Source organism: Euleptes europaea, chromosome 6 (genome assembly GCF_029931775.1).
Source record: "Euleptes europaea isolate rEulEur1 chromosome 6, rEulEur1.hap1, whole genome shotgun sequence".
NCBI classification, from domain to species: domain Eukaryota; kingdom Metazoa; phylum Chordata; class Lepidosauria; order Squamata; family Sphaerodactylidae; genus Euleptes; species Euleptes europaea.
Genome location: NC_079317.1, coordinates 35,711,900 through 35,735,802, shown reverse-complemented (window position 1 = coordinate 35,735,802; position 23,903 = coordinate 35,711,900). Strand labels below are relative to the sequence as shown.

The following is a 23,903-nucleotide window of genomic DNA, read 5'->3' as shown; positions in this document are numbered from 1 at the left end:
AGGAAAGAAAATACCAAGACCACGGTTACACAGCCCGGATAACCTACGAGAACCAATGAACTCTGACCGTGAAAGCCTTCGACACTACTGCTGATTCTTTCTGCTTTGACCCAGAATGGGAAGATGTTATTCCATATCCCAAGCCAAGTATGTGAAGGATGCTGCTTTTAAAAAGGAGACTCTATCAAATTCTGTCTGCCCATGAGATCAGTAGTATCTGCACTCACCCTGTTTCTCCTTCAAGCATCTCAAGAGAAACTGCAAAAAAATACTGCTGAATCTACAGCTCCAGACTATTGTTAGTCAAATGCACACCCAAGAGCAGTTGCAAACCCACAGTAAAATATCAGCATGATCCCATTCCAATACCAGGATAAGATTGTTAAATAAATAAAATGCTGTTAAGCCTTACAAGAGAGAGAACTTCAAAGACTATTTGAAAACAAACTGCAAGGCACGTAAAAAAAGATGATCTAGTGAAGTATTTGCTGCAAGCAGTGCTGGATTAATCATTTTCTAGCTGAGTAATTTCAGTCAGTTTTATTTTTCATAGTTGGGGGAAAGCAATATAAAAGAACACATGTTCCTTGGAACTTGAGTCATATTCCTATTTCACACTTCTCTGCTTCAGTTTACCGCAGATAGAACTTGTCAGTGTTTACATGCTTGAAAACCTTCAAGCAAGGGCTTGCAATGAGCATCCTACATGAAGATGCTGGGAATTTCCCTTCTTGAAGACCCAACAGGTTTGCTTTTAGACTTCATCTAATTAAACACAGCCTGAGGCACAATTTGTTATGCACTAATCAAAACACAGGAAAAGCAGATCTGAAACAGGCTAGTTGGAACCTGCACTTACAAGGAGACTAAACTGATAAGGATGTGTGAATTTACTAGCTGAATCTGCCTTTTAGCAGATAGCAAACCACTTTGTTAGCATTTTCTTTCACTTCAGGGGCATTCATTGTGATTGGAAATGGGATGATGTCAGAAGGGTAGTTACCTACTGTGCCCAATTCACATGCTTCTCGAAAGGTGGTATTAACAGGCTGGTGAAGTATGTATCTAGTTACCACAACCCCACTGAATGGGTTAAGACTTCTTTCAAGAATTATTTTTCAACATCAAGACGTATCAATTTAAGAAAACCCACAATTTGTTAGAAGTGACACTTTTTTCCCGCTGTAAGTAGATAGATTGGAACTGATACACATTTCAGTCCCGGTCAATGTACTCATGGAAAGAACAAAGTATTGTGTGGAACCTCACACAATAGATACCTAACAAGTGGGGGACCCACAAGGACTTCCGGGGGCATCTCATTTTTCTTTCCCCTACTATTTCTTATTCATGAAAGCCCATATAGCCTCTTCCCCTTTTCCTGCTTCCTTCTCCCCTTCCCAACCACCAGCCTTTATGTGTTCCAGTCTTCAGCTTTACTCACCCTGGCAGCCACTATCTGGGAAAACTAAGGCTGAGTTGCACGCTGCTAGTCATTGGGCTCAGCTGCATGATGTGAAACCTACCAGGACTAATAGGAGGCACCTCACTTGCCCCTGTATTGACCTCCCACACCATTTCCTCTTTTCCATCTCCTGGCAGCCCCCATCTCCTTACCTTTCTCTGCTTCCTTCTTTCTCTCCCACACATAAAAACAAACCTATCTTTTACCCACCCCCCATCTTCTCAAACGCAAAACTAGTTTTCCCCCCACAGGTATGCCATAAAAAAACAGAGGGGGTTGGTTGTCTTACATTTGCATACAAGTTACAATTATGTCCAATTATAATTAGGACTGTGCCCACTTTTATTCAGTATTTTTCAGTTTGGGGTTTAATAGACCTGGAAATTTTCAAAAAATCTTGAAAAAGCCAAATACTTCATTTGGCTTTCCCCCCAAAAAATCAAAATGTTTGGGGTTAATAAACCTGAACGTTATGAGGTGCGGAGCTGAAGGCTTGGCTTGGAACAAGCCCAGCCCTCAGTTCTGCGTTCCCCCCTTCCCCAGCCGAACATGGAGTTCAGCTTTGATGGGGAAGAACTGAAGGCTATGCTCGCTCCCAGCAAGCCCAGCCTTCAGTTTTGCGTTCCAACATTGGCGGACCCAGCCAGCAGGTAAGTGAAGGAGGTGGAAGGGGGTAAAAAATGGCGGTGGGGCCAAAGCAGCCCTGAACAATGCCAAATTTGGCATTATTTGTGATCTGCTTTTTCAACTCCCTTTTGTTGTCGCCATTTTTTTACCAGTAAAAAACAGTCGAAACATACCAAAACGGTATTTTCTGTTTTTTCCCCCGGTTCAGCTTTAGCCAAATGCACACCCCTAATTATAGCTTTGTTTGAGTGCACAACATTTTTAAGGGGACACCTTATATTCAGAGTCATCTGTTTTTCTCCCCATCTGTTTTTCTCCCCAGTGGGGACCCCAAAGCAGCTTTAATCATTCTCCTCTCCTCCATTTTATCCTCACTTTATCCTCACAACAACCTTGTTAGGTTAGGTTGAGAATGTATGACTTTCCCAAGTTCACCCAGTAAGCTTCCATGGAAGAGGTGGGATTCAAACCTGGGTCTCCTAGATCCTAATATGAAACTCTAACCACTATACCACGCTGGCTTTTGTATGGTGGCTGCTGTTGCATAGTAGCGAGCCCTGGGCCTGCCAGTGGTTACTGCGGTTCCTGGCCCCTATGAGTACTCTGTCCAAGGCCAAAATGGACCAGGAAAGGGCCCTGTCCCTCCCTTTGCCTTTTACTGACTGAAACCAAGGCTTGAAGGCTGGAAATATTGTTGTGGTTGCCTAGCAACCCTCACAAGGGCTGCTGCATTTCTTAAAGTTACATTGTGCTGCTTCAATCATTTTGGGGGTTTTACCACCCATGTATTCTTTTTTTATATTTTCATATTTCAGGGTAAAGATTGTGTAACTCCTTCAGGAACTGTTTAGATGTAAAATGCAAGAAAACTGTGTTGCCATCTAACAAAATCACAGAAGGAAAAGATAGCAGCAAGGTGTACTTTAACCGATGAAGAGGTAAGGCCTGACATCTTCAGGAGTAACACATAATCTAAAATTAGAGGTAACGGACACAATGAGGCCACATGTCCAGTGCCTGACATCCACAAAGTGAATCTCTGATACTTATAGGCATATGATTTACAAGTGGAATTTCTACGGGAATGTATTAAGACATTAAAACCCCTGAAGATAAAAGTCATATGGGAGGGTGCTTAAGTCACACAAGTTAGCTGTAGTTTCTGAACACACCATAATGAACCCTCATGCAGGAGGTCCAGAGCCAGGACAGGAGGGAAAACCACATTTGACATGGCCAGAAAGGCACTGTCACAATAGCAGAAGTTCTTGCTTGAGCCATCTTTGCAAGGACCTTGCTTAGTAGAGGGATTGGTGGGAAGGCATAGAAAAACGTTCCCACCCAATGGATTTGAAAGGCATTGCCCAGGGAATCAGGGTCGTGGCCGACCTTGCAGCAGAAGAGAGTGAGCTTTCCCGTAGTGTTTGGTGGCAAATAGGTCTATGTCTGGGAAACACCATGCATGGAATATAGGATGTCACAAATGGCAATAGATCATTCATGATGAGGTAGGGAAACCCTGCTCAGCAAGTCAGCTTGCTTGTTGTCCGCCCCTACAATATGGATGGCTTGAAAGTGTATCTTGTGCCATATTGTCCAAGTCCATATCCTGGATACTTTTGTGCACAGTAAGATGGAAACTCTACTGCCTTTTTTGTTCAGGTAGAACATTGCAATGGTGTTGTCCATTTGAACTTGTATGATTTTGTCCCAAAGTATGTCTGTAAAACAAGCGAGAGCAAGGCAGATTGCTCTGAGTTCCAAGATATTAATATGAAGTTGGGATTCATGAGCAGACCATATGCCCTGAATAAATGAAATTCCATAATGTGCCCCCATCAAAGAGCCATCAGTGGTTAGGGAAACTGTCGGCAGTCGGATCCCAAAAGGGGTGACCCTCATAAGGTTAGCCTCATCAGCTCACCAAAGTAAAGATTAAATAATATATCTGGGGACAGATAATTTTACACTTTGAAAGTGAACCTGTGGTTGACATGCTCATAAGAACCAATTCTGGAGGGGTCGTAATCTAGCAAAACACACTGAATTTATTGGAGCAGCTCTGGTCTCTGCAGGGGGTTGTGCCTTCTCCCACGAGAATGACGCTTAACTCTCTGCTTCCCCACCGTCTTATTTACCCTCCAGCTTCAGTTCCTTGCCCTGTCAGCAAGGTCATCTCTCCATTCCGATGGGTCCTTAATTGGAACAGCAAGCTACAGATTCTGATGATGATGAGGGTTCCAGATCAGAGGGTGGTTCCAAGTTGCCCTTGGATCCATCCCTGGCCAAATTACCCTCCAATCCATCACCAGGCAAGGAAGTTGGGGATGTGGCACCTTTCCTAATGAAGATCTGATATTATACTCAGAACAAATGTTGAGAATGGCAAAATCCCTCCAAATGGAATTTTTTTCTTCAAATTCTGCACAGAAGATTGGAGATGAACTACCAGCAGCTCACTAGCTGCTACGAAGTAGCTCATACATTGTCTAGAAGATACAGGAAAAGATAAAACCATCAACCCTAGTTTTTATTTTTAAGGTTTTATTGCATAAGATATTTCTTTGTGCTGCTTAGCTTATTGCCTCATTTTTTCCTAGTCCATGTTCTGTTTCTGGAACAGAACAAAACTTGGTAATAAGCAGCTCTCATTAAAGAGAAGGCTGGTGACCTCTGGTGGGGGGAAAATAAATAGGGTTGCATATTTGTTGCATATTTTGTACACTGAGAAATGATGTAGAAGCAATAAGCTGCTTAAGCCACAGATGCAGGAAGGATGATTAACTGAATTAAGGTGTAAGAATATGAGAGATTCACAGACACACCATTCTAAATAATTTTTTTTCTTCCTAAAAACATTTATTGAGGAGAAAAAATGACAATTCCCCAATCTGACAGTTGCAGATAAATCTGTACAGGTTTTCACTGCCTGTTCTACTTGGCAGCAATTATACCACAAGAGTTAGGAGCAAAGCTAGAGCAAGCTAACCAAGGCAGTTAAGGCGAAACAGTCTCATTTTACCAACCCCAAAGTCATAATTCCTGATTGGCAACGAAGTGGCAAACTGAAAAGAAAGGATATGATACTGCTCCAAAACAGACTTCCCCCTTTTAAGCTACTGCAGATGTGCAACTGGATCCAAATAAGGAATCTAAGTATCTTTGTGTCTCATGTAGTGCAACCCTCTAGCATCACTGTTATTGCTGTTAAATAGTTTATTTTTAAAAATTTGTTGTAACAGCTTCCAAATGCTCCAAAAGACAAAGAAGTGATGGGCCTTGGAATCTGACTTTAAAAGCCACAGCAGACATTTGCAAGCAAAATTAATAGCACTGAGGGCTGATTAACACATTACAAAAGTATCATGTTGAGTAATAAGCTTCCAAGGCACATGCCTGATTCATGATTGCGGGCACACAGCAAAAGAGTGTTTAAGGCTCTCTCTGTCGCCCTTTTCTTAATCTGGAATGGCCTTGGGGAGACCATACTGGCCCTACTGGGAAAAATTTATGTACTGATGGCCCCAAATTGCCCCAACAGGGAAAACAGCAACTCTCTGAAGTCATTTCAGGTGGGGAAAACAGCACTGGGGGGGAGGCTTAAGCACCCTTTCCCCATACACCTTAGCCCCAATCCAAATTAGACCCAAGCACACCCTAAGACACGGAATTCCAGAAAATGTTTTTGTAGCATGTGAATGAGCCCTGGTTTTGGGAAAGGAGAAAAAGGGAAGTAACATCTGAAGACGTTCCAAGGTTTATCAGCACAGCTGTTACTCTCTACAATGAATCTCCTTGAGCAACACAAATCTAAAACCTGGCAATTTTGGGAGCCAGAGAAGACCTCTTCCTACAGTCTTGCCTCTTTTGTTCTGGAAGATTTAAGATCAAAACAAGAAATGAATGTTTCCAGAAACAAGAAGCTATTTTGTTGGAGGGATGGGGAGATATCTGGGGGGGGGGGGAGCGTGTAGATATTTGTTAGTCTTATGATTTTTTAAAAAATAATTTAGGAGTGGCCTATTCAGCACCATGACATGGCAATTTAGAACAGTTTTACCTTGCCAACTACTGCACAACATTTTCACAAAAAGACCCCTATTTAACTAGTAGGGTAAATTGTATGGGGCCAATGGAACAGACAACTTAAGATTCAGAACCGCCACGTTCAAAATATTTGTGCCACTGCTGTAAGCCCCGTAAACTGTCGTTGTAAACTGTAGTTTCATAGCAAAAGTCTTGTTACAATACAGTTTTGCAACTGACCATATAGCAGTCTTATTCCTATCTCTAGAAGATTTTAAATTGGCTATTACAGCAGGGAGTTGTCATCTCCCCCAACCCCTCCCCAGCACAGGGATAAACCTGAGCACGCATTTCAAGTATGCATCTGGCAGATGCTTCTTACCATTAAAGGAAGAGTTTCACAGTATCCAAAGTTCTTCCAATAACTGTAGTACCAATTTCAGAACAAGAAAAGTGTTTTCCCCAAAGAATGAGACCAAACGCCTGAGAAGTCTCTCCACCAAGGGTTTCTTCCATGCTCTAAGCATTATGATCCATTTATTCTCAACTGTGCCCTTCCTGCCTCTAACAGAAATATCACATACCCTGACAACCAATAGTTTCTTCCATTTCATCCCCTAGCCAGAAGTGTAGCTACTGAACATCTGCAAAAAGATTTGTTTCACTGAAGGGTTGGTTCCCCGTGCATCTGAGCCATTCCCTCCAAAAACTCTGTGTGGTAACTTGATAAGACTGCTGCAAGTATAACAATTTCAGTGTGTTCCAAGAGGCTTCGAGTACCAGTTTGGTGACATAACGGGAAGAGGTCACCTAACTTTAGCTGTAAGGGAGAGAAAAGACAGTGCGAACGCCAACTGTCACCATCTCCAAGAATGTTTTATTTCATCCTTGCCCAACAGTCCCTTAAAACCACAACTCCCACCCCCTCCCAACTGTATCCAATAATAGTTCAGAAGCATCTCTGTTGTTCTGTGTGCTGAATTTATCTCCCTTCCCTTCGAGGCCAGTTCCTGCAAGAAAAGCTTCATTTGGCAGGTCAACTCTGAAGTAGCTCTGAACAGTCATTGCTGGGTCTCCGCATTGTTCTGCTGGGGTTTCAAAGACGGGACACTTGCCCTCTTGCCCTTACTCAATCAGCTTCTTGGCCTTGAAGAAGCGACGCAGGTAGAAGACCTGCCAGGTAGCCAGTCCAATGAGGCAAAACATTGAGAAGATGCTGAAGTACAATACTCGGATGTTGGTTGACTCTGAAACAAAACAAAAAACAAACCCAAAAACTCACTTGAAAGAAACATTAACAATCTCAAGCCCTTTCATCTCCAGTGTACAGATGGATCTAGTACTTCATCTGAAGCACTGAAGAATTAACAGACACCCCCCCCCAAAAAAAAGGTGTCAATAAATAAAGAAAGTTAATGTAGCACTCTGAGCAGTATGGACACAACAGAATCCAGGAAGGCTCTGCTTTCATTCAACAAAATTTGCCAGTCAAAATCCTAGCTCTTCCAGCTAATGCAGGCAGTGTCTACAAAAGGCCTCAGTGTTCAGATGTGCAGCCTCTCTGCCTTGCCTGACAACCTGCTCCCTCCATTATGGCACCCAACTCCTGTTACCATTCTCACGCACGCACCTCTTGCCCATCACAACACTCAGAGACAGCAAACCCCCCCATTTTTACCAAAAGTACTCATGCATTGCAAAAATACGTATGCAGGTGAAGATATCTATATAAATTTACTATTTCGCCAATTTTATGCCAAAAACAGTATTTGAGTTCTCTTGTATGATCAGGTTGATCGTATGCAGTAAGAGGAAGACGTCACAATTCAACTGAGAACAGAGAGAGAAGGAAGTCAGCAGGTTGCAGGAGGTTACGAAGAACATGTTAGGACTGATCAGCATAGTGGCCAAGTTGTATCGAATATTTAAAGTGGCAAAATGTCAGCAGCACCCAAAAAAAGTTGAAAGGTGATCCATCTAGAGACAGATGGATTATTCCACTCATCTAGACAACAGACCTAACATCAGGTATGCATTACGACATCAGTCCCTAGATGTGGGACCAGGGGTATTATCCCCAACTGGGATGCATGCAAGTACTTACCGTTGGTGTCCCGCATCTCCTCCTCTCGCTGCTTCATATAGGCAAAGTCATTCACAATAGACTCTGAAAGATCTTCTAGACGCCGCAGCTCCAATTCCAGGGGTTTCAGCTTCTCCACTTTAGCAATCTGGCAAAGAAAGAGACCACGAACTGAAAAGGGGCCACTAGCACCTTTCTTTGCCAATTTTTTTGCCTTTACTCTCAACTGGTAGAGTGGGTCAACACTCCCCTTTTGCATATTAAACTCAGTCTTACATGAAGCCATGACAGGATCATGACCCAGAAACCCTAGATCACTGGGGGCAAAGTAGTATACAACATACACACACACAAAATTATGAACCTGCCTTATACCTAGACAGACCATCCAGCTCAATACTGTCTATTCTGATGGGCAGCAGTTCTCCAGAGTCTCTGGCAGAGATAGGTCTTTCTCAGCCCTTGTTACCCAAGAAGATCCCTGTAACTGGAGGTGCCTGGTGGGATCTTCTGCATGCATAGTACGTGCTGTATCATATCATGCCTCCATAAATGGTGCCAGGAACAAAGGAGAGATAATGGTTGTGAACAGCCACAGGATTCCTTCAAAAAGATACATGGGAAGAGGGCATTTATAGGACCAAAAGCTTCCACTTTTGCCTCTAAAAATGTTGTGGGCAAGAAGTTGGAACAAATGTTAGCTCAGATATCCTGAAGATACTCCCAGCATTGAACAAGCGGCTCTTACCTTAACCCTATAACAATACTACTATGGTCTTCCTTCCTTCCCTCCCCATCTACGAAGACAGAATTGAGGGAAACAGCCAAGAATCCAAATCTCACTTTGGTAGGAATGCAGTGGGGAGGACTACCAAATGCCAGAAGTTATGACCACGTAAGCAGTGGACCAGCAGTTTGGGGTTGGGGGGAGTAATGGCCATTACTGTGGGTTTGTTGGGAGCAGAAAAAAGGATTTTCATCTCTCAAAACGCTGCACCTGCCAAAATTGGAGAGCTACTTGTACCCCAATCTTGTTTGCAACTAGTAACACTAGAGAAGGTGGCAGATGGACAAATACAATGAGAAAATTAAAAGTGGATCTTGTGTTGCATGAAAGGATTAAAGGGGGCCCCAGGTTTGAAAAGACTTAAGACCACTGTTTACATATTACAGCCAAGTCCCTAAATCTTTTACAGGAAGTATTTACTTGATAAACCTGATCCCACCTCCCAGTGTCTTTCTAATGAGTGAAAAGGCACTGAGATGATTCACATGCAAGGGACTGAGTGATTTCCTGATTCCTTTCCCTCTACTGCATGTACTAACCATTAAAGGAGAAGAGGGAGGATATCTGTACTTCCCTCCTTTGTCGCAGTCGGTTTGTTCCAGATTGCCATGGCTATATTATTTTCCTATCTAGTGGAGTGGGCAGTGATTTTCTAGAGTTGTGGGCACACTGTATTTATTTTTTCTAGCTTAAGGACCCGTTGGTGGGCACTTTTTATACATATTCAGATATTATCTATCACTTCAAAGTTAACTTTAAACATAAGCATATATTTGAATCAGGGTATGGAAATAAGTAGGGATGAAAGGTGTGGCTATTAGCCTAAGAAATGTTTTTGCACGTGGCTCTTGCTTTGCCCAATAGCTTTGCTCATCTAAGAATAGACTTTCCGTAAAGTGCAAAGAACAACAGTTGCCCATTCCGGAGCATTCTCTGTTTTGCCTCCCACCTTCAAAACAATCAGATGCTGTGGCACAACCATTTCTTTTAAAACCAACCATAGGTTTTCATGATCCTCACAAAGGACTATAAATAACATTAATAATAAAACGAACACAAGACCGTAAATTTACTACAGCAGTGACTGTTCATTGTACGGCCATTAGGGGGCAACCAAACCTCAGCAACCACAAAAATTACAGGAGGCTTTTATAATTTAGCAATATTATAGTAGGTCTTTTCAGTAAGTGCCTTTACATTTTACTGCTAAAGAATAAGAAAACTTCCTAAGCAGCTACATAGCCATAACTGTGCCATGCAAAATCTGGTGGTTTCTGGAGAACTCTACAAGTCTCAGCTTAGCTTTCCCCCAAAAAAAGAGGGAAAAAGAAACACAAAGAACAAATGCTCTGTTTAGCAGAGGAAAAATATTGAACATCTGTGAAGTTTCTGTAAAGAAGCCTGGAACAGCCTGGGAACCTTATGTATCAAGCAGCTCCTAGCCCTGTTCCTCGCAGGTAGACTTTGCATCGCAATTCTACAGGACCAAGGTGAGCTGTAAATCATGGTCTTCTCTCTCTTTAGGGAGATTCTGAAAGAAAGCCTGTACAACTAGCGAGTTGTTAAAATCAGCTCAACTGACATACACAAGCCATGCTGACCTCCATGCCAATTTTTCCTAGTCCAAAAGAACCAGCATAGGTAGCCCAGCAAATGAGACATGAGAACATCAGTTCCAGCAGAACAGTCATGTCAATCCGTTGCAGTGAAAGCCAGAGTCTTGCGGCACCTTAAAGACCACCAGCTTTTCATTCAGAATAAGCTTTCATAGATCACTTTGTCAGAACAGCAACAGTGGCCCCTAATCCCTGCACCAGTTGGATTCCCCCCTCTATCAAGTATTTCCTCACCCCTTCATATTTAGTGGTACCCATCAGTGGGAAACCTACTGAAAGAAGCACCTTGGATCTACAAACAACCAAAACACTGACAAAATTCAGTTTTTGAAACAAAGCACACATGCCAACCTGCAGACTCTGCACAAGTTATTATTGTCTTTTGCAAATTAAAAAAAACCCTCCATGCTGTAGAGAGAGTCCAAAGTCTCTCACTCTCCCTTCCAGCCTTAAAACTACCGATGGACATGCCCGGGGGTCTCTCTCTTTCTCCCTTATAGCCTCAGCTCCACTCCTCCATGTCTGAAGAGTTACTAACAACCCTGAGAAAATGGGGGAAAATCTTTAGGAGAAGCCACTGCTCCAAAGAAGGGCCAGGGCTCAGCGGTAGAGCATTTGCTTTGCATGTGGATGGTCCTGGGGTGGGGAGTGATGTGGAAGACCCCGGAGAGCCACTGAGTAGATAGCACTAACCTTGATAGACCAATGGTCTGGTTCAGTATAACAGAAACAAAAAGCAACGATTGGTGCAAGGGAATAAAAGTTAATAAACAAAGTACCCCTATGTGTTTCACACAAGCTTCCTCAGGGGGATCTATTCTCTGCTCAAGTGTCCCATACAAGTAATAAAACAATTCAGAAACTTGCAGCTTCATGTATTGACAAAATATCAACCTTTGGTATTACAACCGTGGATAGGGTTAATAAATTGTAGCCAAGCAGATATGACTAGTTCCTTCCGTCCACTACAGGTAGACAGTAAGGTACTGCAACTCTTTACAAGTACACTACAGAACTGATATTTCTTTGTCCATATACATCTGCCTACCGTTTGAACATTTCATACCTCCAATGAAGGGAGCTCTGACTCATGAAAGCTTATGCTGGAAGAAATTTAAGAGGCCACTGAACTCCCGTTTCATTATGTACGCTCCAAGTGTTTGTGCACATAGGCAGTTTTGGTACCATGACAGCATGCATGAGAGAGCAATGAAACAGTAATTTGGGACTCAGATGGACTAGAACCAAAGCAGGACAAATTCAGAGCTACCATATGACACTGACACAAGTATCTGCACTTTCGTGGCTCACAAAAGCTCATCCCCTGCCAGAAATGTTGTTAGTCTTTAAGGTGCTACTGGACTCTTGCTCTTTTCTACTGCTACTGACAGACTAACACGGCTACCCATCGTGATCTATCTACACTTTGTATGTTTTCTCTCTTGTGGTGGAATGCTGATTCTAGTCCAAGCGGAACCTTGATAGCATTAGCAATCTTTGAAGGAAGTAAGAACCAGCAACAACCCATCTTCACATTCCTTATGTGCATGTAGGTCTGAGTGGACATGAGGGGATGACCTCCAGCTAACCAGGATGTGATAACTGCTTAGCACTACTTCATACGTGATTTCTTCTCTAACAGAGATGACTTCCACATAGACACACGCATATGAAGCACACTTTACAAAGTTTGCTTAACTACACAGTTTTGGAAACTACTGTGGCTGACCAACCCAAGCAGGCAGAGCAAAACACCCACAAACCACATTTCAATCCTGGAAATGGCCAACTGTGGGGAACTGGCCCTGTCGAGTAGATGCCGAGGCTTTGTCACCCTGGGAGGGCTGAACAATGCCGATTCAAACCCACCATTGCTATGGAGCTTTAGCAGTCATAGCTGCCTGCCATTTCTACAGTAATGAGAACTGGATCCCCCCCCCGCCTTTGCACCGCTCCACTTCCATCTTCCCTGTTGCCGCAGGAAGGACTTGGGGGAGGGGAACAATGCTGTTGCCACTCACTCATCCACTCTCATGGACCAGTGAGTAGGGGCAGCCAAGATCTAGCCACCTGTTCAAGAGGCTGAGGGCAAGGAGCATAACCATGCAAGCAGACCGAGGCAGTCGCTCTTTGCTGGCATCACTGCTTGCCTCCTTGACCAGGCAGGCAGGCAACAGAGGTAAGCAGCAGCCATCTCGGCTGGCCTTCCTTGGGGATGGTGGCAAGGATGCCGCTGGGCACAATCCCCACCATAAACCAGATGGCAAGGGAGGCAGTGGCTGCTGCTCGTTGCGACCACTCACTCACCTGCTTGTTCAGCTGACACAGCAAGAAGCCACCACTGCCTGCTCCCTCGCCCTGGGTGGGCCCTGGCAAGTATTTGGATGGGAGACCTCCAAGGAATACCAGGGGCGTGACATGGAGGCAGGCAATGGCAAACCACCTCTGAATGTCTCTTGCCTTGAAAACCCTAAGGGGTCGCCATATGTCAGCTGTGACTTGACGGCAACCCCCCCCCCCAAAAAAAAACACCCAACCCAGCTAGGTGCATGTTGAGACTACATTACTATCCTACTTTCCATTTAAGCTTTCTGATTGTGGAATGGAATAAGTAATTATTTTCTATATAAATCTGCTTCCTGCTGAAACATACGTCTTTGAGCATGCCCCGCCCCCAAATGGAGCAGCAACTTTTTAAAGCTTCGCCAGATGAGATCTAAATCGGGGTGTAGGCAGGCTATCATAATGGCTGAGAGAGCAGATTCTCACTGTGAGCCCCAGGCCCACATACAGTATCATGTGAGTGCCGGGAAAAGATCACATGCAGCAAGCAGGGATGTACCTCCTCATAGTTTTTTGCTTCCACTCCGTGCTTCATGTTCAAGGTCACGAGCTGGTCTGGCATCCGCCCGGTTCCTGGAAGTGCAATGAAAGGATTCATTGTATGCAGAGCTCAGCCTGCCAGGAAATTCCCACCCGCCCCCCACCGCATTAGGGAAGGATTTGTAGTTCTCCTCTCCATACAAGACCCTGGATGGCTGGAGAGGCAGCCCAGCTGTGCCCAAAAATCACAGGGTGTGGGGGGGGGAAATCTGCAGACAGGACTGGCTGAAGGAAGAGCTCCCAAAAGTAGTAAGAACAAGCTGCAACTAAGCATGTGAAGTGTGCAGGACACAAGGCGCTGTGATTTCCCAGTGCCCTCCCTCCCTCCCCCAGCAATAAGGAAGCATGAAAACCGTTTGGATTCAGAGCAGCTGGAGGAAGCTCAAAGATTAATTCAATTCAAATGGAAATACAAACAGAAATCCAGAGAGAAGGACTGGATTGAAGAGATGAAATAATTAGCCATGAATGAGTTATTATGTTAGATGTCAGCCAGCAGACAACACTGGCATTTGGGGACAATCTACCAAGACCTATATATAGGATATACAGTGGGATAGGATCTAGGAACGGAAACATTGTGTCACTGCTGTATTTACTGCCTGAACCCTCTCCTTTAATATTTGTCCTCCTCCCCCCACACCACATTTTCCTTCTCCACCAATGGCTTGCGAATTACCACTAGAGCCTAGTGCTCTGGTCACCTACAGTGAGTATAAAAATTGCCTCCAGGATACCAAGGCAGATCAACAGTTTGTTGTATATCTACATGTTTTTATTGAATTATTTTATAAGTTTAAATGTTGTTTTTAATTGGTGAAATATTTTCATGTTCCTGACTGGGTAGAAAGATGGCATAAAAATGTTTTGAATGAATGAATTAATGAATGAAAAGAGTCTCCTGTTAGAAGCTTATTTTGAGCAGGAGCCTGGTCCTTTAAGAAAATTAATTCATTGAACTACCTCAGTTCAGAGAGCCAGAGTGATGTAGTGGTTAAGAGTGGCGGACTCTAACCTGGAGAACTGGGTTCAATTCCCCACTCCTCCACATGAAGCCTGCTGGGTGGCCTTGGGCCAGTCACAAATCTCTCAGAACTCTCTCAGCCCACGTGGAGGCAGGCAAAGGCAAACCACCTCTGAATGTCTCTTACTTTGAAAACCTTATGGGGTCATCATAAGTCAGCTATGACGTGAAGGCACACACACCTCAGTTCAGCCTGAAATGAGTTTTCAGTGCTCATGCCTGAACAACTGAGCTGATACCTGTACTGGTTTTGTATTGTGGGCTTATCTTTCCTCCTGTTTACCAGCTCTTGTATGCCCCAAAGGCTTTATCATTTGATATGACCTTCCACTCACCCCTTTCTTTGTATTTGAAGGAGCTGCCCTAACAAATTAAACAAATGTTCCTTGGACTCGGTTTATTCCCAGGCTCTCCATTCTAAGATATGTTAGCTTGGCTGTGGTTCTTCAAGGCTTAATCCTGCCACTGAAAATATGTTCTAGGGCAGTGATGCTCAGCGGCTCAGCCTCTTCTGTTCCCCAGAGTGGCACCTCCTCCTTGTTCCAGGAAAGTAGGCAAGACTTTGCCTGGTGGGACTTGTGGTTGGCAGGCAGTTCCAAAGCAACAGGTAAGCTGCAAACCTCTCTGAGGTTCAGGCCTTATGCCAGGGATGGAAGCAGATGTGGCTCTTTCGCTTGACGGTAATTGTGACTGTGACTCTCCACCAGTCAGGTAAGAAAGTCTAAATTAAAAGACAGCAAACAGAAAGTGAGAGCAACTTTTCAGAAGTCTCAATTATAGCCTGCTCCTATGCAGAAGCAAATCACACTGAGCCTAATGTAAACTGACCAGGTCCCACCTCTGTGGTGGAAAGTACAGTCTAGTCACAGCTGACTTATGGTGACCCTGCAGGGTTTTCAAGAGATGTCTGGAGATGGTTTGCCACTGCCTGCCTCCACATGGGCTGAGTTCTGAGAGAACTGTGATTGGCCCAAGGTCACCCAGCAGGCTTCATGTGGAGGACTGAGGAATTGAACTCGGCTCTTCAGATTAGAGTCCGCCGCTCTTAACCACTACCCCACACTGGTTCTCGGTCCCCTCTCTACCCACATAAATTAGGTCCATGCTTGTGTCTCATATCATACTCAGCAACTCCTCTCCTTCCCCATACCAAGAAGGATTTATTTCACAGGAAGGTGGCAGCACAGCACAGTAGATTCAGTTTTGAGGGAGGGAAAAGAAATACTAGTGTTTAGTGGAAATGGGGGAGGGAGCACTTCCCATGGTGTTACTCCAACATCATCCAAGATTAAGATTTCATGCTTGTTGAACAACCCAACGACAGCCATCAGTTTCTATGCTAGCTTTAAATGGCCACTACAGCTATGCAGGCGGTAGCCACACAACATGTGGACATTTCCAGTTTACTGACAAATAATATACTTACAATTTAAACGGCCAAAAGTTTAGTAAAGCTTTGTGTTCTCAGGCTGAGATGGAGGAAACAGATACAAAGAACTGCACTTAAGCTATACTGTGCCAAACACATGGCAAAAATAGCAGGCAATGACTGGACAACAGATTTTAAAAGATAAAATAGCAAGAAGCCTCAGAAATCTACACCATCGCTTAGGAAACTTTCGAATGTGTGACTGGCTCAGCAAAAAAAAAATCAATTAAAACATGGATAAACAAGCAAGATACGCTTGGCAGGAAACTTCACAGTATAACACACAAGTGGTCCTTGTCCCTTCAAAAGAGAAACATTTACACACCACGGTGGCTGCAGTCAGGTGTCACAACAAGCTCCAACTAAGCTGTGCTTAAACATGGCTTGTTGGCACCATTTGCCTCCTTTCTATTCTCACACAGAGAACAGTTAAGGATGCCTGGTTTGTAACTACACCCCCTCCCCACTGCCAGGACTGTAAACCATGCTAATCCAGACCGGGTGGAGTAAATAAACTGGATTCCTGCTTTCAAGCTGGATTCCTGCTTTCATGGGCCTCATGGAATCAAAGCTTGTTTCAAACAAAAAAATTCTTAATCATGCTTTGCATGATTGGTGGTGGGTGCTCATGTGAGCCTCTGCTCCTGCCCTATCTCAGGTTAATTAGAGCCTGCTGTGACATCTGAACATAGCCTTTCTCTCTTGCCTGAATAAGTTCTGCCATCACTGCAAAATAAGCTGCCCTACAATTCGAACACAGGATTCATATGAAAACTAGTTTGCACAACCTTCTTGCACAAACCCTGCCCTTCAGCCAATTCAAGAGCAATGGGTGATGTAAAAGCAGGGCCAGTGCGTACAGACTGATGAGGCAATCTGAGGTTCTTGCTGCTTTAGTTGTGAATTTGCTTCCCCTTAACTCCAATTTGATCCTGGAATCCAGCAAAATCTATTCCCAGATTTTGGAGGACTGAAACTCACAAATAAAGATCACATTTACTAGTTTAAACTATCTGGTGGTAAAAGGTTCTTGGCCCTTATTAGCAAAACACACATATAACTGAGACCAAGGTTTGTTGAAAACAGTACAAAGCAATTTGAAATTATCAGTCCAGTGGGACAACCCTTTAAAAGAAAGAGATTAATACAACTTCAGGCAAGCCCAAACAGGGAGAAAGGCTTTCTGTTTGACTCTGAAGATGAGGTTGCTATTAAGAATGAAATTTTAGGCATTAGATATTTAACTTTAAATGGAATTACAGCCTAAATGATGCAAAACTGGAATTAAGATACCCAATTAACAGATAACCCAACAAAAATATCTGACATATGCCATCTTCCTTCTTGGATCTTCTGTACAGACTTGCAAGAAGTTAGGACACCTATAAGCAGAGAACTGATAATGCACCATCTTGGGTTCCAAGCCCCAAATGACGTACAAGAAGCACACTCTGCTAGCTGTAAACTCATTAAGAGGAGCTCCTTACGTCTTGCATGCTGACTTTTCTCTTTGCACAGTGCTCTGAGCAAAGTACAGTGCCTTTCACTTCCTCTTCCCCATTTTTGTGGCTAAGTGCTTGAGAAATCCCAGTTACTCTGGTCCCACCTGGCCCAAATGTCTGTTGTCATGGATCTGCCTCCCCAAGGCAGACACAACCGTACAATTACTGCTGCCACAGCATCATCTCAGCAGCAGGTCAAAAACTTCACAGAACCACAAAGAGGTGATTGAGTAAGCTGCCTGGGGTTAACTTTGAGTTGATTTCCTCAGAACATGACATTCCTCATGAACCTTCTTTTTAGAAGGTCAGCTCCACAGACATAAGAACATAAGAAAAGCCATGCTGGATCAGACCAAGGCCCATCAAGTCCAGCAGTCTGTTCACACAGTGGCCAACCAGGTGCCTCTAGGAAGCCCAGACAACTGCAGCAGCACCATCCTGCCCATGTTCCACAGCACCTAATATATTCGACATGATCAATCTGAATTTATGGCAACACCATCATACACATTTACTACTTGCTGGGTTTAAAGCCTTCTAGAAACAAAACTTTCAAGTACAGAAATCATGTTGCTAACCACATAATGTGCTATATGCACAGCTCATGCTCAATGTCAAAGCTCTACAGCATAGGAGGTGTGGGGGAGAAAAAGCCGGTGTAAATGGCACTAAGTACAAACTACAGTGCAGATTGCTTGCACAGCTTTGAGGCAATGGGCGCTCAACTCAACTTGATCGCCTCTATGGAGACAGCATGGATAAATTTGGCAAGCAGCAATCAAGTGATAACAGGCCCCACAAACAAGCAATTATGGCCAGAAAAGAAGAATTTATGAGGATTTGTGATATCAGGAACTTCTATCAGTTGCAGGAATGCCTATATTTAGGGAGAAATAACTCGGAAGCTAATCAACACAGGCTCTGAACCATACCTAATTCTCTTAGCTAACCGTCCATGGCAATCCAGATGGCAAAAAGAACTGTTACATAATTGAATGGAATTCTTACTTATACAAGCTCTATTACGTGGCACTACAGTGATACAGAAATTACTAGTGTATGAAATACAAATGCACAATTGGGGCATGGGCAATTCAGTGACACCCCATTCAAATGGCAAAGCACACTCAAATAAGCATTCATGTTAAATCCAGGTTCTGCCCCATAAAGCATGCCATCTCAGTCAGGGGGCTTACTCTCCTCCAAAGGGCCATAATGGATTTCACACCAATGTAGTTTACTGTACAATGCTTAAGGAATTCAGTGTCACTATGATCCCACCCAGTTACTTTGTGGGATCACAATATAGGAACCACATGGCATAGGAGTTCGAGGTGAGACACAGCAAAAAGGCTATTTTGGGGCAAAGCCTCAGCAAGGAGCAAAGGCTGCCTGTCAGCAATCAGAAGCAGCAGTTAAAACATCAGGAGATGTATTGGATATTTACCCTGAACTTCAGCCGAAATATTCAGCAGGAAGAAGGGCAAATGCGTCACTTCCACAGGAAATGTCAGCTATAGGATTTGTTAGGCAATTGTCCCCAAGGTTTGGTACACCACCAACATATTGCACACTTCCTCCTTTCTGTCAAGGCAGAATGCACCAATGCAAGGGGCCTTTGGCTGTTATAGCCATGTGCGCTAGCAAACAATTAAGAGATCATGTTCCGCCTTCAAGGAGTGGACAGTGCACTAGTGCTGGAACAGCAACACCCGCTTTGGCCCACCAGAGCATGAGCACATGAGTGAATGACTCTAGACTAACCTCCAGACTGAGGTCCCACACAGCAAAAGAATGACTGGCAAGGGGCAAACACAGGATCTTCCCCTTCTCACGTACAGAAAAATCGATGTAAAGAGGGAGGGATCCCATTTGGGCATGGCATGTGCAAAAAGGAACAAAGGCATCACCTTCAAAAGAAGTCAGAATTGGCACAGCCAATGTCCCTTTTCGCCTCCATTGTTTTCTGGCTGGGGAGATGGAGGAAGGAGTGTATGCAGGCAGGAGTGTATGCAGGCAGATCTTCTGTTACTCCAGGCACTCTTTCCAATAAAATTCCAGCAGGAGTACATATCTTCATCTGATGTGAAAGACATCAAGGGGCTGCCTTCACCCAAAGATTTATGCTTCTGTCACAGCCACAAGTGCTGTTCTGAGATCATGTTCACCTTGCGCCTCACCCTACATTACAGTCCAATTCCGATTTCACCACTGCTCAAAATGCAAGCACTTCTGGGAAGGAATGCAGCAACTGGCTTTCACCAGTAACATTAGGAAATTAATCTCCTGGGATTAAATGCTCTCTCACAGTCCAAAAGATGCCAAAGCACTTGGCAAAAGCAAACACCCTTGGTGCAGAGCCAAATGTGACTCTCTTAAAGTGTACTCTATGAAGAGAGAAGGGAAAGAAGGCAGGCCAGAAGCATCTAGATCTGGGCCTTTTTACACTCACCCACGGGAAGCTTGCTCTCAAAGCAGGCCTCGAACATGTCGTAGTCCTCCGTGGTGAAAGCAAATTTGCCCTTAGTAGCATCCTCCTTGGCATAGAGCGTGTGCCCAGCCGAGTCAGTAATCTGCAACAGCAAAGAAGAATGGGAGAAGCAATCTGGTTAATAAAACAACAATAAGGCATTCTAAAACACTGGGGACATTTCATTTCTGTGCTTCCCTCGCCCCAAATATAGCTGAAGAGATGATTCTCATGACGATTTTAAATTCCCGATCAATTAAGGTTGTCAAAAATGACTGCCTCATTTGCCTCTTACATAACTTGACAGCATTCCCATGCAAGCATCCACTGAAACAGAAGGGAACCTCTGCCTTCTTAAAAAAAGGGGAAGGAAGAATAGAGTAAGGAGTGGGGGTAGAACTCAAGTCACAAAATGAGCATTTATTCAACTAACTGAAAATTAACAGCAGGTTCTAAGGACAGCAAGTCAGGAGTTACACTAAACAGACAACAATTGCGTAATTGAAACCAATTATTCCAGGAGATGCTATGTTTGCACTTTTACAAACAAAGCAGGCTTTTACAGGATCATCGGAAGCATATTAAAAGCACAGGTTTCATTTATTAGAGGATCACTGAGCGTGGTTTTTGTATAGAGAAGGCACCATTCAGACACAGCAAATTCTTTCCCAACATCGGCTGAAGTATGCCCAGAAGCAGGTCTTAGATCAGGTCAGCTTGATTTCTTTTCTTTTGGCATCAAATGACTTATTGCTGATAAGACAGCTAGGAACATTGCCCGCGAAACTAAGTACATGAAGGGAAAATTGTCAGGAGTCAGCCTACACGATTGTGGGGGAGCAACGAGTCTCCAGCATTATGCGCAGTAACATCCTCCTCCACAAGTACAACTCTTTTCCCCACACTGCTGGCCTGAACAATAAGAGCCCACATGTGACTGGGAGCAAGTGGGACGACAGCCATTAAAGAACCTCCGCTATGAAGTCAACTGGCACATTTGGTACATTCCTCCAGAACAGAAAGCGTAACTGTAAGTGCCGAGATGTCACAATCAGAGAGCAAGCAACAAAGCGATGAGCAACCGTGAAGACAGCAAAAATGGCATGCTAACAAAGAACAATTATAACGGAAATTTTGATCCTAGCTAGTAGCTGCTTGGAACATATGCTGTTCTGGACAAGAGAATTCACACAGCACTCGTCTCTGAAAATTAGTTGTAATCACTAGGTTAGCCGGGGTACCTAGCTGTGACAGACAAGCACTTGTGTGAGTTGTCCTAAAATCATCTGCCTTGAGAAATGTCATTCCTGCTTAGCAGGCACAATGGTTGCTCTGGAAATACTTGCAAATAGGTACCAAAGTCAAGATCCAGCCATAAGTTCCTAAGCTGAGGTGTACAGAACTCAACGCACCAGTGTAGCCATCTGGAGGACATGAATTTCAAAACAAGACTAAGCTTTCACCTTTCAGCATTTGAGTGGAGATGATATACTGCCATAGTAATGATTTAGATTGCAAATTCCCAGGTGTTAGTTTTATGCAGCAGAAACAAACAGGAGGAGTCATGAAAAAACCTTAAAAAGACTCACACATTTTCATTTTCACATATAAGCCTGTGAACTAGAGATGCATGATGCAGAGTGGCCAGAAGAGTGGCCAAACGCTATAGTAGGTACAGAATGTGGCAGCCAGAATGTTGGCAGGAGTGGGCTGTAGGTGCTATGTCACTCCAGTCTTGTTCCACCTTCACTGGCTCCCATTTTGCTTCCAGGCCCAATTCAAGGTGTAAAGATTGACTATTAAAGCCCTATATGGTTTGGTGCCAGCATACTAGAAGGGCTACCTACTCCCATACCAACCTACCTGACACTGTTCATCTTCAGAGGACCTGCTTCAGATACAATTGTGTGTGTGTGTTTTAAATGCTGTTTTAATGTTTTGATTGTTCACTGCCTTAGAGACCCTAAATTGGGTGGAAAGCAGCATACAAATGTTTTAAATAAATAAATAAATGTACATTTGACAGAGTGGGCTCTAATCCAGAAAGCTTATGTGAAAATTGATATATATTTTTAAATACTACTTTAGCCTGGAAACTGTTGTGTTAAACTGTCTGGGTCTGTTCCTATGATTATGTTTTCATGCTGGGCTGAGACTTTTTTAATGCTGGATTTTACTTAGTATCTTTTATTGCTTTGTTTTTATTACTCTGATTTTTTAAGCTAACTCTTGCGGGTTTCTGGAGAGGCGGCATAAATGTTCTAAATAAATACAAATAAATAAAAATAGGTCATTAAGGTACTACAACTATCCTATAAGTTTAGGCTATTGCTAAACCTAGGTTGCAAAGAATAACAACCTGTCAAACTAATGCTGTACAATAAAGGCATAGTGCAGTACCATTCACTCACGCACACAAACCCCCTCCAAATCTGTACTGCTGTCTAAGATTTGGGGAGGAGTTTTTTTAAAAGTCCTATGAGAGAAAGTGTACATATACATACATAGCCACAAGGCCCCAAATAAGGACAGACAAAAGGGTATGGAATGATTAGTACACTAACCTAGCAAAAACTGAGTGGGGAAATCAATCCACCACCATCAAGCTACTGTTTCTTTAAAACATGCACAGTTGAAGGCATTTTATAAACATGAAAATATTTTATTTTCAGTGCTTCTCTGGCTTTAAAATCATGGTTTGGAATAGGAGTTGCCACCCTTTTGTTTAATAAGAGCTGCTTCTGTGTAATTACTGAACTACTCCCCCTCCCAGCAGGTTACCAAGTTTTGTTCCGTCCTAGAAACTGAACATAAGAGTAGGAGGAGCACCAGAAATGAAGCCATCAGCTAAGCACCAAAGAGGGGGGGAAACCCTATGAAATAGATTTTTTTTTAAAAAATCCCAGAGCAGATGTTTTTGTGACCTTTGCTTGAGTTTTCTAGGGAACGCACAAGCTACCTGCTGGAGACCCTAGAAGCTTCCAGAATGAGAAGCATCTGTGCTTTTCAGATTAGAATCAACCTACATGAGCAGAAGAGTGTGCATGAAGCCTGCTGCTGATCTGACACTTGTCCAATCTAAACCCTCCTTCAATTATTGAAGAAATGCCATGGGTGGGGGGGGGGGGGGAGGAACCGGCAGGAAGGGATGGCACACATCAGACAAAGTCATGACCTGAGTGTGTGACCGTGGTCTTGGTATTTTCTTTCCTGACGTTTCACCAGCAGCTGTGTTACTTCTCTGAAGATGCCTGCCACAGCTGCTGGCGAAACGTCAGGAAAGAAAATACCAAGACCACAGTCACACAGCCCAGATAACCTACAAGAACCAATGAACTCTGACCGTGAAAGCCTTCGACAATATCATGACCTGAGCTCTGACAACTCAGATAATGTATGGGACCCATGTGGTGTAACAATGTGCAGGATGTCTGGTTTGGTCCCAGAATCGTATGGTTCAAATAGGTCTCTTTTTTAATTTCGTCAAAATAAAACCATAGTCCAGTGCTACCTTAAAGACTAGCAGAATTTATTAGAGCTTATGCTTCCACGAGTCAGAACTCATCTCATGAGATGCACCAAGTGTTCAGCCATCAGGCAGATGCTTTTACACTCCAAACTACAGACAACAAAAAGGTGTGTGCATATCAGGTATTTAAAAAATAAGACCAGATTAAAACAATACCCAATCAAACAAGTAACTAATCCACTCAGAGTGAATGATGACCACGCCCAAGTGTTGACAGATACACAAAGGAGGAGGATTCACATAAAATAGGTCTAGTGCAAGGTAAACCTGTAAAGCTGGGGTAGGCAATCCTTTTGGACCAAGTATTGAAAAATGTCTATATGTAAAGATGCTGGTGTACTAGCTCACAAAATGGGGTGTGTGTGTGACGACGGATGTACTTGGCCAGATATGTTCAGAGCAAGTCAAGCCCCAGCTGCACAGTCAGCATCTCAGGAATTTCACCTTAGACTCGGATAGTGG

General features: G+C 43.6%; 1 protein-coding gene across 1 annotated transcript in view; it reads right to left on the bottom strand.

Annotated features, from left to right (window-relative positions):
- Positions 1–7,113: 7,113 nt before the first annotated feature.
- TMED10 (transmembrane p24 trafficking protein 10) overlaps positions 7,114–23,903 on the bottom strand; it is a 32,501-nt gene continuing 15,711 nt past the window's right edge. Inside the window, 4 exon segments of the mRNA XM_056851849.1 lie at positions 7,114–7,365; positions 8,223–8,349; positions 13,447–13,520; positions 19,895–20,015. Coding sequence (XP_056707827.1) covers positions 7,244–7,365; positions 8,223–8,349; positions 13,447–13,520; positions 19,895–20,015 — 444 coding nt within the window. The 3' untranslated portion in view covers positions 7,114–7,243.